Source organism: Onychomys torridus, chromosome 16 (genome assembly GCF_903995425.1).
Source record: "Onychomys torridus chromosome 16, mOncTor1.1, whole genome shotgun sequence".
Classification (NCBI taxonomy): Eukaryota; Metazoa; Chordata; class Mammalia; order Rodentia; family Cricetidae; genus Onychomys; species Onychomys torridus.
In genome coordinates this window covers 46,539,327-46,553,648 of record NC_050458.1, presented here as the reverse complement: position 1 = coordinate 46,553,648, position 14,322 = coordinate 46,539,327, and the positions used below count along the sequence as shown (strand labels likewise).

General features: G+C 41.7%; 1 protein-coding gene across 1 annotated transcript in view; it reads left to right on the top strand.

The window, feature by feature from the left end:
- St13 (ST13 Hsp70 interacting protein) overlaps positions 1-14,322 on the top strand; it is a 36,303-nt gene that overhangs the window by 15,139 nt on the left and 6,842 nt on the right. The window contains exons 5-9 of the mRNA XM_036208409.1: positions 2,444-2,510; positions 7,216-7,300; positions 7,445-7,555; positions 9,444-9,546; positions 13,244-13,360. Coding sequence (XP_036064302.1) covers positions 2,444-2,510; positions 7,216-7,300; positions 7,445-7,555; positions 9,444-9,546; positions 13,244-13,360 — 483 coding nt within the window. The remainder of the gene's footprint in view (positions 1-2,443; positions 2,511-7,215; positions 7,301-7,444; positions 7,556-9,443; positions 9,547-13,243; positions 13,361-14,322) is intronic.

The following is a 14,322-nucleotide window of genomic DNA, read 5'->3' as shown; positions in this document are numbered from 1 at the left end:
GCCACAGGCAGCCCGCAGAGAAAGGCACTGGACCTGGTTGTGGGCTTTTGAAACTTCAAAGCCCACCCCCAGCAACACACCTCCGACAAGGACATGGCCACACCTCCTACTACTTCCCAGCTTATCAACTGGCTCCAAGCGTGCAAATAAATGAGCCTGTGGTAGTCATGCTCATTCAAGCCACCATATAGAAAGAAGAAAATATGTGTGTATGCACAGTGGATTTTTACTAAACTGTAAAGAAGAATGAAATTATATTATTTGTTGGAAAATAGGTCCATCTGGAAATCTTGTTAAGTGAAACATGTCAGACTCAATGAGACATTATTACATTTTCTTTGATTTGTGTGTCCTGGGTTGTACATAGATACATAAAGCCATTTTTATATCTATGACGTAAAATTTTCTTGGGAGTCTTTTCATGTTTCTTTGATAGGATTTTACTTTTTGTGTGTGTGGAAGTCTTAGGTGGTCTTGGGAACTTCTCTAGGCTTGGTTTCTGTTTTATGCAATGTTTTGTGGTGTACAGGAACTCTGCTTTGTGGTGTTGTTTTTGCATTGTAAGGGTCTTAGTAAACCATGCCGGCCTTGGCTTTCGATCAGGCCTTTTGCCTCTCCCTCCACCTCCTGAGTGCTGGGATGTCTTGTATAATATTTGAGGGACCAGCCTTAATATTACACATGCCAGGGGCTCACGAGAGAGAACCACGAACAGTGAGGACTGTTTTCAGGAAATAGAATCTCAGCGCACTGAGCTCCATAGTCCACTTGCTTTAATTCCTCTGGCATAACATCCTACACAGCTTCAGTTCTGTTCTCGTGCCTAGCTCCTTTCTTGCCTGATTTCTCTCTTTGTTTATCTATTGCTCCCTCTAAGTTCTATCTTAATTCTCTCGTCTTAATTCTGCCTCATCTAGATCCTTTTCATCTTGTTCTTACTCAGCTAGTACTTCCCCATTTGACTCTTTCTCTTTTTCCATCTTGTCCACACATACTCTTTGGTCAAAATCCTCCTTATCCCTCTCCGTTTTCCCTCTAAGTGCTCCATGTTCCTTCTAAGTCTCCCAGGAATCCAGTTATAAACCCAAGCAATAGCAAGTCCCTGGTCGAACAAGGCTACCAGGCTTGAATTCTACAGGGTCATAAAGGTAGGTAAGAATTTTCTTCAGGCAGTGACCACCAGGCTTTTCTTTTACAATCCAGAATGGGAGTGGTAAAGGAGGAGGTCAACTGAGTGCTAATGACCCCTTAGTATATCAAAAAGGGGATCTATGTGCTCAGTCTACATTCCTAGGAGTGGTTAGGTAAGAAGTTAGGTGTCTATTAGTAACCTTGTATAAGAAGGGAGGGTCTCACCCTAAATAGCACCATAAATAAAGCTATCCCCTGACCTAGAAGACAGGTCGTTTCTTATGGCCTTGATTGCTTGATAGGCATTTTAGATAAATACACTGTTAGGAGTTCTTGGAAACACAAAAAAATCATTTTGGGAACCAGCTTTTATATATATATTTACAAAAGCTAAAATGTCACCAAGACTCCTTAAGCCATGGCTTGACTTTGGAGAAGTCCTTGACTTTTCCAAGTAAGTAGCTTTTGTGATAGTAGCTAAATTCTATTATGTCTTCCTGCAGCTTGCAGCAGGGATGAAGGTGTGTGCTACCACAACTGGCTTGCTTGGTGTTTCTGTATTGTTCTTGTTTTACAGATCAAGTAACTTGTCACTTCTATTGAATTTTCTAGTTAGATGTAAAGATAGCTACTTTCCTTTCTGTTCTTAGACAAGCAAATGATTTCCATCTCCTCTTCCTGCTGCTCTACCACTACTACCACAACAGGGTCTACTGTGTAGCTCTATTGTCCGGAACTGATGGCGTAGACCAGGTTGGCCTTGACTTCTAAGATTCTCCTGCTTTTGCCTCCTGAGTCCTGTGATTAAGGCTGAGCTTTCAGTGCTTGGTAGAGACCGTTTTCTTAGTCGGCACCTGCATGTGTTTGACACAGTCAAGGCGATAGGCGGATATGGTTAAAGTATGGCCGAGCATTCAGCTTTAGTTAGGATCTCGAGCATACTCTGTTGGTCTCTGCTGTCATCAGGGTTGTTGTATTTGTCCTCTAACTATCAAAGCTTTTTATGGGAAGACAGGAGTAAGACCCATGTCTTCTGACGAAGTGTGGAAGGCACTAGTTCACGTTTTATGAAGAGACTGGATTTAATTGTCATGAATAGTTCCCATGGAGTAGGAAAGACAATTGGAAGGAAGCAAAAACAAAAGTCCTTCCTCCTAAGGCAGGTGTGAAATGTTCAAAGGTAACACTAGAGTTTTTCACTACTAGGGGCTAGCGCATGAGTGTGGGAGTGACTGTCGTCCTTACGAAAGTCCACAGTGCTCCTTCTCACCCTTGCCTCACTGCTAACGAGGTGACCTTTGATGTCCTGCAGATCACTGAGGAGATGGTAGATCAAGCCAATGAAAAGAAGGGGGCTGCCATTGAGGCACTGAACGACGGTGAGTAGTATGTTCGCTCTAGTGTGGCCCTGTAACGGGGATAGTCTTTCTCCCTAGTGTCAACGTGAAGGGACTGGGTTTTTCATCTTGCCATACTGAAGATGTTAGGATCCAACTGTCCAGCCACTTCCTTCTTGATAGCAAAGAGTCTGAAATCATTCAGCATCAGTTACATTATTACCTCAGCTCAGACAGATCTGACTTGTCCTCTTCCTGCATGTGTCATGGCCTTTCTCTGCTTAGAAGCAGCTTTTAAAAAGATGAAAGGGGCCAGATAGCGGTGGCACCCATCTTTAATCCAAGCACTGGATTAAACACAGAGGCAGGTGGATCTGAGTTCAAGGCCACCTTGGTCTACAGAATGAGTTTCAGAACAAACAAGGCTACTCAGAAATCCTGTCTCAGGGGAAAAAAAAAGATTAAAAAAAAATGCCAAGAACCCCCTAACTTTTGACATAGGTACTCACAAGACCTTTGATAAGTGGTGTTTCGTAGGCCCAAAACAATGGGAATATAGTCCCTGCATTTTAGGTCTTCAAAAAACTGCTGTTGGTGGCTGCAAGATGGCTTAGCAGTAAAGGGACTCACACCAAGCCTGGTTGACGTGAGTTTGATCCCTGTGGTGGAAGGAGAGAACCACTTCTACAGGTTGTCCCCTCCTGGTCCCCATGTATTCCTTGGCATGCCCTTTCCCGCCCTTGCCAAAATTTAATTAGATTTTTTTTTTTTTTTTTACGTTTGAGTGTTGTTTCTGTATCTATGTATGTGCACCATGTGCGTGCCTGGTGCCTTTAGAAGCCAGAGAAGAGGGTGTCAGATTCCCCTGGAACTGGAGTGAGAGGTGATGTGAGCCGTCATGTGGAACTGAGAATAAAACTTGGGTTTTTACAAGAGCTCTTAACTACTGAGCCATCTCTCAAGCCCCTAAAAATGTAGTTAAAAAAGAAAAACCATCAGAGAGGCTTGATATTATTTATGTTTATTACAGTCAGAACAAGTGATCATAAACTTGGGACTGTTGTGATTATTTGCAGTAAGATTTCATGCGGAGTACTTGGTGACTTGGGAGGGCTGTCAGTGTCACGGTAAAGTAGTGCTGTCACGTGCCCGTGTGCACTTGCACTGGATGTACAAGATGACTAAAGTTTTATTTTAGCATGAGTTGAGTAGGGTTGCTCCGTATTGGCTGCTTGACTTTATGGCATTGGGGGTGCGATGGGGGAAGTGTTAGTCTCTGTTTGTTGTAGGCTCCTTAGAAAGTCCACAGAACTTCCACTGTGTTAGCCAAGGCTGGCCTTTATTAAACTCAAGATTTTCCTCCTTCAGCCTCGTGAATGCTGGGGGTTTTAGGCTTTGGCACCACTCCAAGCTCATTGTACCATCTTTTTGGTTTAGGTCCTGTTGCTTGCCCATTCTTTGTATTCTACAGGTCCTCACCCCACTCAGAAATTTAAAAAAAAAAAAAAAAGAAAGAAAAAAAAAAGAAAAAAACCAACCAAACAACCTCCCTCATACTAGTTAAGTGTATTTAGAGCCTGGGCCCAGGCAGATTGTGAGCTGCTCCATCCATTCCTTTGCCGTTCTGTCACTTTGTTGTTGTTGCCTTACTTTGAATTGCTGGAGGCCAGAGTATTCCATCCACTTCTGTCCACGCCTGAGCCGTCTCCTTAGCCTTCCTTTATTAACTTTGTCACTCACTTAGCAAGATTGAACAAAAATGATGCCATTGAATAGTTGTTTCTGTTTCCAGGCTAGCTATCAATCTGTATAAATTTGACCTAGTTCTGATTTTATAGTATAGATAAGTGGATCAAAGCTTAACATTCTAAGTCAGGTATTCTGAGTATTAACCCCAGTCTGGAGTTGGCAAAATCACTTTGTCTTGAAAAAGCAGGTAGTTAAAACACTTGATCACATGCACAAGTGCCTTACTTTGGATTCAGTTGTGGCACCTAACAATGCCAGCTTTCCACTCAAATGGCAGCTTGGGCCGAGTGTATTATGTACAAAGTATAAAGTAATGGCTGTTTCCAGAAAAGAGTTTGCCAAACATCTGACCTAGATAAATGGAAGAACGGTTTATTTGTTCAGGGAGATGGGGGTGGAGAATAGATTTGGATGGGAAGTGGGAATTAACTGTTGAATTTGGTGATAGAGCATTTGTGTGGAATTGTGCAAAGCTCTGGGTTTGAACCCTAGCACTGAGGGTAAAATTTTAGTTTAGAATATGTTATGTCTTTGTTACCAGAAAGACCTACCTGCAATACACACGCACACACAGTAGTACTAAATAAATTAGGCTTTTTTTTTTTTTTGAGACAGTCTCACTATGTAGTCCTGGCTATCCTAGAACTCATTGTGTAGACTAAGCTGGCCTTCAACTTTCAGAAATCCACCTGCCCAAGTGTTGGGATTATTAAAGATGTGTGCCACCCCTCCTGGTACTAATAAGACTTTTGTCTGTTTTGTTTTTGTGAAGTCTATTGAAATCCCATATTCACAAATTGGGCAAATATTTTTCTCAACAAAATTTGACATTTACTTTAAAATTCTATAGTTACCCCTTGCCCTTGGAAATTAAACTGGGCCACACAAAGAACTTTTTTTTTTTTTTTTTTTTTTTTGAGCTGAGGATCGAACCCAGGGTCTTGTGTTTGCCAGGCAAACGATCTACCACTGAGCTAAATCCCCAACCCCCTTTTTTCTTTTTTTTGAGTCAGGGTTTCTCTGTGTAGCTTATGCCTTCCCTGGCTGGCCTCAAACTCACAGAGATCTGGCTGGCTCTCCCTCCCAAGTACTGGGATTAAAGGTGTGTGCCACCACTGCCTGGCCACAAAGAACTTTTCTAATTTGGTTTTTGTTGTTGTTGTTTTGTTTTGTTTTAAGATTTAATTATTTATTGTGTATATAGCATGTATGCCTGCAGGCCAGAAGAGGGCACCAGATCTCATTACAGATGGTTGTGAGCCACCATGTGGGTGCTGAGAATTGAACTCAGGACCTCTGGAAGAGCATTCAGTGCTCTTAACCTCTGAGCCACCTCTCCAGCCCCCTAATTCTGTTTTTATTTGTTGGATAGCTTCTCTAAAAGGACTAGGTTTTTGTTTTTGTTTTTGTTTTTTAAAGGAAAACAAAAGCTTTTGGGCCAGCAAGATGGCTTACTAGGTAAAAGTGCTTGCTACTGAGCCTGGAAATTTGAGTTCAGTCCTTGGGACTCAGGTAAAGGGAAGGAGATAAACCTCTGAAAGTTGTCCTGATTTGTCTGCGTACATGCAGACAAATAGGAATAAATGAGTGCGATTCCTTATCTGTAGAGCTAAGGATGTGGGCTGGAAGGTGGCTCAGGGGTGAGAATGCTGTCCACTCTGCTCCAAGTTAGGCCGCCAGCGCCATTCATCTTCTGCCCAACATGTGTGCATGTATGTACTCACGCGTCAACACTCAGAGACACAAATAATGGCACCAGTGAGTAAAGGTTAATGGCTTAAATGTCTCCATTTCTGTACCAATCCTGTGAAATTAGTTTGGGGCACTTTATAGCCTCTTTAGGCTGAATTTATTCTTCTAACAAGTAAAATTTAAGATGACTAGCATAACATTAATATGCTTACTATTTTTTTACATTTACTTTTTTTTTTTTTTTCTCTTCAAGACAGGGTTTTTCTGTGTAATAGCCTTGGCTTTCCAGGAATTCTCTTCGTAAACTGTGCTAGCCTTGAACTCACAGAGATCCTCCTGCCTCTGCCTCCTGGGTGCTGGGATTAATGGAGTGTCTTTGCTTCCATGTATGTATGTGCACCACATGTGTGCCTGGCAGGTGTTGGGAAGCAAACTGGGTCCTTTGCAAGAGCGGTCAGTTTCCTGACCATTGCTCCAGCTTCATTTATTTATTTTTGCTTGGGGTTGAAGTTGGAGTACACACGCGTGTGCAGAGGTCAGAGAACAGCTTTCAAAGTTCGTTCTCTGCTGCTACCGTGTGGGTCTTTTTTCCTGAGGCAGTCTTCCTACAGTCTAGGTTTCCTAGGACTAATTGTGTAGCCTAGGCTTGCCTTCAGTTTTCAATCCTCTGACTTCTGCTTCTTGGGTGCTAGAGTTTACAAATCTGCCTTATCTTGCTTTGTCTTTTTTTCTTTAAAAAACTTTGTTTTGTTTTGTTTTGTTTTTCAAGACAGAGTTTCTTTGTGTAATAGCCTGGGCTGTCCTGGAGCTTCCTTCTGTAGACTAGGATGGCCTCTGCCTCCCAAGTGCTGTGTTAAAGGTGTGTGCCAACATACCTGACTCTTAAATATTTTAAAAATTACTCTTATTTTGTGTGTATGGGTGTCCTAGTGCCCTTGGAGGCCATAAGAAGGCATCAGATCTCCTGGAACTTGGGTTATAGATAGTGGGTTGTGAGTTGATATGGGTGTTGGAAATTGGACCTGGGTCTTCTGGAATGGCAGTGTTCTTAACTACTGAGACATCTCTCTGGCCCCTTATTTAAAAAACTATTACTGTACTGGCTGCTCAACACAATGCTTAGTGCTTGTTGGAAAGTACATATCACTGAGCTATGTCTCCCATCTCTGATAGTCTTTTCTCTCTCTTTTTTTTTTTTTAAAGTAGACTGAGAAAAGAATATATAATTCTTAATCAGATTAAAAAGTCAAAGTATTTTATTAATATTTTTGTCCTTTGGATATTAGTAAGTTTTGTCTCACTTCAGGTGAGCTGCAGAAAGCCATTGACTTGTTCACTGATGCCATCAAGCTAAATCCTCGCCTGGCAATCCTATATGCCAAGAGAGCCAGGTAAGAACATTTAAGTATAAGGATAAAAATAGCTTTTGTAAATTTCTTATCCTCCTTTATTTTAAGAATTTTGATTCTGTACCAATCCCAAAGGTTTTATTGTTTGAAATGAAGTTTTTCTTACTCCTACCTTGGTTTTTTTAGTGTGTTTGTCAAGTTACAGAAGCCAAATGCTGCTATCCGAGACTGTGACAGAGCCATTGAAATAAACCCTGATTCAGCTCAGCCATACAAATGGCGAGGGAAAGCACACAGGTAAATGAGCAAATAAATAGGGCTGGGGAAATGGCTTAGCTGTTAATGGTGCTTGAAAGACTGAGTTTGACCCATAAAACCCATGATTTAAAAAGCTGGATGTTTAAGAGCGGTGGCTGTCCTGGAACTCACTTTTTAGACCAGGCTGGCCTCTTCCAAGAGCTGGAATTAGAGGCATGGCACCACCAACCACTTGGAGAGAATGGATTTTCTTTTTTCTTTTTGGTTTTTCGAGACCGGGTTTCTCTGTGTCACTTGACGCCTTTCCTGGAACTTACTCTGTAGATCAGGCTGGCCTGAACTCACAGAGATCCACCTGCCTCTGCCTCCCAAGTGCTGGGATTAAAGGCATGTGCCACCACTGCCTGGCAACGAGAATGGATTTTCTTTGCACAAATGTATTAAATGACTTAGGGTAGTGATTTTTTTTTTTTTTTTTTTTTTTTTTTTTTTTAATGAAGACATGTCAAAGAGAAAGGTTGCAATCAAATGTATTAATGCTGTGTAGGTATAGGAGACACTCACACATTATTGTTGGTTTCTTGGAAAGCAGGCCCTAGTCCTCAAGTGGTCTTTTGCTGTCTATTACAAGCATGGACTCATCTTAAACCTGACTGGTTACAGATTTAAAATAAGCTATTTTTTAAGAACCCATAGTTTGTTTTCATGGGCACTAAAATTGGTGTTGTATGGCATATTTACTGCTCTGTTACTGTCTTTCCTGTCACTTCAGTGATATCACCAAAGAAAAGTGTCCTTCAGTAAGGTGGCAGGATACAAGATCAACTCAAAAACCAGTAGTCCTCCTATACACAAATGATAAAAGGGCTGAGAAAGAAGTCAGAGAAACATCACCCTTTACAATAGCCACAAACAATATAAAATACCTTGGGATAACACTAACTAAACTAAGGACCTGTATGACAAGAACTTTAAGTCTCTAAAGAAAGAAATTGAAGAAGATATCAGAAAATGGAAGGATCTCATGGATAGGCAGGATTAACATAGTAAAAATGGCAATTGTACCAAAAGCAATCTACAATCCTCATCAAATTCCCAACACAGTTCTTCACAGACTTGGAAAGAGCAATACCCAACTTGACCTCAAGCTCTACTATAGAGCTATAGTAATACAAACACCTTGGTACTGGCATAAAGTATCTTTATAAATTCATGATTTGAACTTATAAATTCAATGTGATTATAAATTTGAATTTATAAGTTGAGTTTATGCTGAAATTTTCAATTAAAAAGTGAATGTGTATCTTTTAAGTTTTTGCCCCTATGTGACTTTGTAAACCTACTGTATGTGTACCAGTGTTTCATGGTTACTGCCTTTTTTTTTTTTTAAATGGAGCTGAGGACCGAATCCAGGGCCTTGCACTTGCTAGACAAGCGCTCTACCACTGAGCTAAATCCCTAACTGTTAAAAAGATAATTTTAGGGTGCGGGCGGTGTGGTGTGAATGTGGTGGTCTCATTTCTGTTTGTATTTGGGTTTGGAGTTTTTGGAGTTTGCTTTACCCTTTCTCTTACATTTCTCTTGGGGGGTGGCAGTATTTCATGTTCTCCACCTCATTTTCAACTGGCGCCCCCCCCCCCCCCCCCCCTTTTAGTTCTGAGTACAGTTTTGGTTGTTTTCTCAATAAAATCCTTCATAGGAAATACCATGTGAAGTGTCTTTTGTGTTAGAAAATTACTGTTTTATCTCCTTTTAAATACATCACAATTATTGTAGGAATTTCAGTTCCTTCAGTTCTCAGAAAGTTAACCATCACAGTAACACAGTTCTTAAATTGATTGATAAAAATTTACAGCTAATAATTGAAAACTTTCTGTGACTCTGCTTTTTGTGAATGGCTCCTTCAATGACTTTACGTCTGTTTCAGACTCCTGGGTCACTGGGAAGAAGCCGCACATGATCTTGCCCTGGCCTGTAAACTGGATTATGACGAGGATGCCAGTGCAATGTTGAAAGAGGTTCAGCCCCGGGTATGTCAGAACATTGCTTAAGACTCCATGGCTTTGTACTTGGCCTGGAAGGTATGATCTCCTGAAAACAGGCAACGAAGCACGGAGAGGTTAGAGGCACCGACAGTATGCTCCACTTGGAAACCTCATTCGGATGTCATGCTTCCATTTTGGGCCCAGAGAGCAGACTATATGACCTTTATGCAAGGCTTCGGTGGAATTACGCACAAAAGTAGAAAGGTGGTACACGTAGGCACTTGGGAGGCAGAAGCAGGCAAATCTCTGAGTTCTGGCTATGTAGAGAGGCTCAAAAAAAAAAAGACAGAAAGGGCAGGTTTACAATAAGGAAAGGGACTGAAAACCTCAAGATGTATCCCGGGTTGTATTTGACATTTGCTCTGTCCTTATGTAATAGGTAGGTGCAAAGGAGGAAGGCCTCTCTGAGGTTAATTTCAATATCAAAGTTTTTACTACTGTTAGGTTTTGGGGTTTTTGTTTGTTTGTGTTTTGAGACGCTTTCTTTGTGTGTGGCTCTAGCTGTTCTGGAACTCCCTTGTGTAGATCAGACTGGCCTGCAACTCACAGAGATCTACCTGCCTGTGCCTCCCAAGTTCTGGGATTAAAGGTGTGTGCCGCCGCCACCACCACCTGGCAAGATTTTTTTTTTAAAGATTTATTTATTTATTATATATACAATGTTCTGCCTGCATATATGGCTGCAGGCCAGAAGAGGTCACTAGATCTCATTACAGATGGTTGTGAGTCACCATGTGGTTGCTGGGTATTGAACTCAGGACCTTTGGAAGATCAGTCAGTACTCTTAACCACTGAGCCATCTCTCTAGCCCGATTTTTTTTTTTTTTTTTAATTAAGAAATTTTATATTCATTTTACTGATCCCCCTCACTTGCCTCTTTTTATTTTTTCGAGACAGGGTTTCTTTGTGTAGCTTTGTGCCTTTCCTGGATCTCGCTTTGTAGACCAGGCTGGCCTGGAACTCACAAAGATCCACCTGGCTCTGCCACCTGAGTGCTGGGATCAAAGGCGTGCGCCACCACCGCCTGGCACCTCTTTTTTTTTTTTTTTTTTTTTAAATGAAAATATTTAATCCAAAAGCTATAGAACCTTTAGAGTCTTTTTTTGTTTCTGAGACAGAATCTCACTGTGTAGATTTGCTTGTTCTGGAACTTTTTAGGCCAGGCTGGCCTCAAACTCAAGAGATCTACCTGCCTCTGCCTCATGAGTGCTGGGATTAAAATTGTGCATCACTACACCCAACTACAATTTTTTTTTTTAATGCAGAATATGGATTGGGGATATAGCTTGGTGGTGGGATGCTTCTGCAACATTTATAAAGTCCTAGGTTTAATCCCCATTCGAATGAATGAATGGAAGAAAAGATATAAATTGCTTCTCAGTGAATTTATCCTTAAATGTTTTAATACAGGGGTTTTATTAAATTTAACTTATCACCAGATTTAAGTTGATTAATAGTTTTTTCCCCCCTTTTACTTGTTATAAGTTTCTGTGTATGTGTTGTGTGTAGAGGTTGAAACATTCAGCACTGGGTTTTGGGGGTTGAACTCATGTCATCAATATTTTGTAGCAATTGCTTTAACTTAACTCTGAGCCATCTCACTGGCCCTTGTTTTTTATTTTTAAATTTTGTTGCTTTTTGACTTTTGTTTTTGACACAGGGTTTCTCTGTGTGTAGCCTTGGCTGTCTTGGAACTTGCTCTGTAGCAGGCTGGCCTCAAACTCATAGATATCCTTATGCCTCTGCCTCCCAAGTGCTGGGATTAAAGGCATGTGCCACCACTGCCCTGCTTTTTAAAATTTTTATTATAATAAACTTATCAAACTAGTTGTTGACCATATTCTAGAACATAAAGTTCTTAAAAATATTTGTATAGACACTAAAGTAATATTTGAATACCAACTGTTCATCTCTAAAGCATTTGAAAGGCCTATTTCTGCCCGCCACCCACTTTTGAGTAGTTCTAGGGGTCAGACTCAGGGCCTTGTGTGTGTCAATCATGTACTTACCACAAAACTATATACTCCAGGTTCCAAAACTAAATATTTCTGGCTGTGTCCCCCATTTTTTTTTTTTTGAAGTATTGTTTTCATTTTATGTATATGGGTGTTTTGACTGCATGTATGTTTGGGTACTGCATTCCTGCAATGCCTACAAAGTCAGAAGAGGGCATTGGATCATCTGGAACTGGAGTTAAAGACAGTTGGAAGCTGCTGTGTGGGTGCTAAATAAGGAACCCAGGTCCTCTGCAAGAGCAGCCAGTGTTGTTAACCATTGAGCTATCTCTCCAGCCTCACCTTATCCCACATTTTATAGATGAAGAAACTTTAAATATTGACAGCCTGGCAAAAACAGGGTATGTGTATTGAGTATCTGCCTTCCTGTGTAGCAGGTGTTTTCAATGATAGTTTTTCTGCTGAACTGATCTGTGACTGGTGAATCCTAAGTACTATGTAGTGGGTAGAAGCCACCAAGTAAGAATTTTCCTGAAATTTGTAATGTATTTATCCTTGAGATAATACATCTGTTTGAGATTAGAAGATTTCTCTTAAACAGTATATCCTAGACTCTTCTGGTTTCATAGTATCTAATGTACTTGGTATTGCTCTTAAAACCTGGCTTATGTTTGGACATTTTTAATGGGTTCATTAGCTTATATTAATGATATATAATAATGGTTTTCATTTAGGTGCTACCTTAGTTGGGGTTCTATTGCTGTGAAGAGATACCATGACCACAGCAACTCTTTTTTTTTTCCTTAAAGATTTATTTATTTATTATGTATACAGCATGTATGACTGCAGGCCAGAAGAGGGCACCAGATCTCATTACAGATGGTTGTGAGCCACCATGTGGTTGCTGGGAATTGAACTCAGGACCTCTGGAAGAGCAGCTCTTAACCTCTGAGCCATTTCTCCAGCCCACCCACCCCTCCACCCCCCACAGCAACTCTTATAAAGGAAACATTTCATTGGACTGGCTTACAGTTCAGAGGTTTAGTCCATTATCATCATGGCAGGAAGCATGGTGGCATGCAGGCAGACATGTTGCTGGGGAAGGAGCTGAGAGGTCTACATCTTGATCCCCAGGCAGCAGGAAAGAAACTCTCTCACTGGATCAAGCCTGAGAATAGGAGACCTCAAAGCCCGTCCCCACAGTGACACACTTCCTCCTATAAGGTTACACCCCCTCCAACAAAGCCACACCTCCTAATGGTGCTGCTTCCTGAGATGATGGGACCAGTGACCTTCCAACTCCCCACACATGTACATAATGTATTTTGTCATTTTTGTGTCTCCTTAATCTTTCCCACTCTCCCCTCCAGCTAGTTCCCCGTTCCCCTTTGTTTTCGTTCCCTTCCCCCCCTTTTTGACCCATTGAGTTTTATTAGGGTTTCTTTCGAGGGCATGGATGAGGTCATGTACAGTGGTTCTACAGCTGAGGTGAGTATCTTCCTCACTAGCACCCTTCAGTTGCCTGTGCCACCTCAGAGTAGTATGGAACCTCCTTCCCCTCATCCAGCTTCCATGAGTTAAGTTCTCTCTGTAAGATGAATCTGGCATTCTGTGGAAGACCTATTAAGGAAGTCACTGTTAGAAGAAGGGACTTTGAACAGAACTTCGTTTCCCTTGGCTTGATCGGACATTTCAGGCAAACTTACTTCCTGTGGTTCTTCTTTCAGGCTCAAAAAATTGCTGAACATCGGAGAAAATATGAGCGAAAGCGTGAAGAGCGAGAGATAAAAGAAAGGATAGAAAGGGTGAAGAAGGCTCGAGAAGAGCACGAGAGAGCCCAGAGGGTAAATTGCTGTAGCTAACTCCTTGTCCTCTGCTCTTTCTGAGGTGGCTGCAGCATGTGGGAGGTAGCCCTAGGAGGAGTGTCCTTTCCTTCTGTCCTTTCTGTTCTTAGTTTCTAAGGTGTAGTCAGCTTGCATTTCACCAGCTTACATTCGTTTGGTCTCTTTTTGTTTGTTTTTTGAGACAGGGTTTCTCTGCTGTGTTGCTTTGCACCTTTCCTTGTAGACCAGGCTGGTCTCGAACTCAGAGATCACAAAGATTCGCTTGCCTCTGCCTCCTGAGTGCTGGGATTAAAGGCATATGCCGCCGCCACCACCACCACCACCACCACCACCGGGCCTCGTTTGGTCTTTTAACCTTGCAAATTTGTGCCAAGAGTATAATTTGCAGAGCGCTTCTCCAGCAGGGCAACCCTTTCTCCCATCCAACCTCAAAGTCTCCTGGCCAGGCTAATTAAAATTGGATATACTACCTTTTGTGTGGCACGAGTCCTCCTTCCCCATAGGATTCCCCCCTGAGTTTGTTTTATGATTCCTCCCTTTCTTTCCAACTGTGGACTCGTGGCTAGTAAAAAAGAGTCTAGGTATGCATCTGTAAGCCCAGCATTCAGGATGCTCAAGCGGGAGGAGTTTTATCTTAAAGTCAGAAATGACTTAGAGAAAGCTGCGTCACCAAAGCCCACCCTGCGTGGGTAACAGCTTACAAAAAGCTGGGAACCTGGAGCATACAGCACAGCCACTTCCAGGTAGCTCTGCTGGTCTCAAGAGTCTGCAACTTGACTTGACTGCCAGTGATTCTGAGCAGCTTGGCTTGTTTATTTACTCTTGGGAAGGAGAGGACTTAGACAATCTGATCAGTTTCAAAGACTTGTAAAGGTATTTTGAGTTGTTTTCCTTTCTGCTTAAACAGCTTCCCTTCAGGATGGACTGTTTAAAGGAAACTGTTAAGTTGGTTTCCAACATTG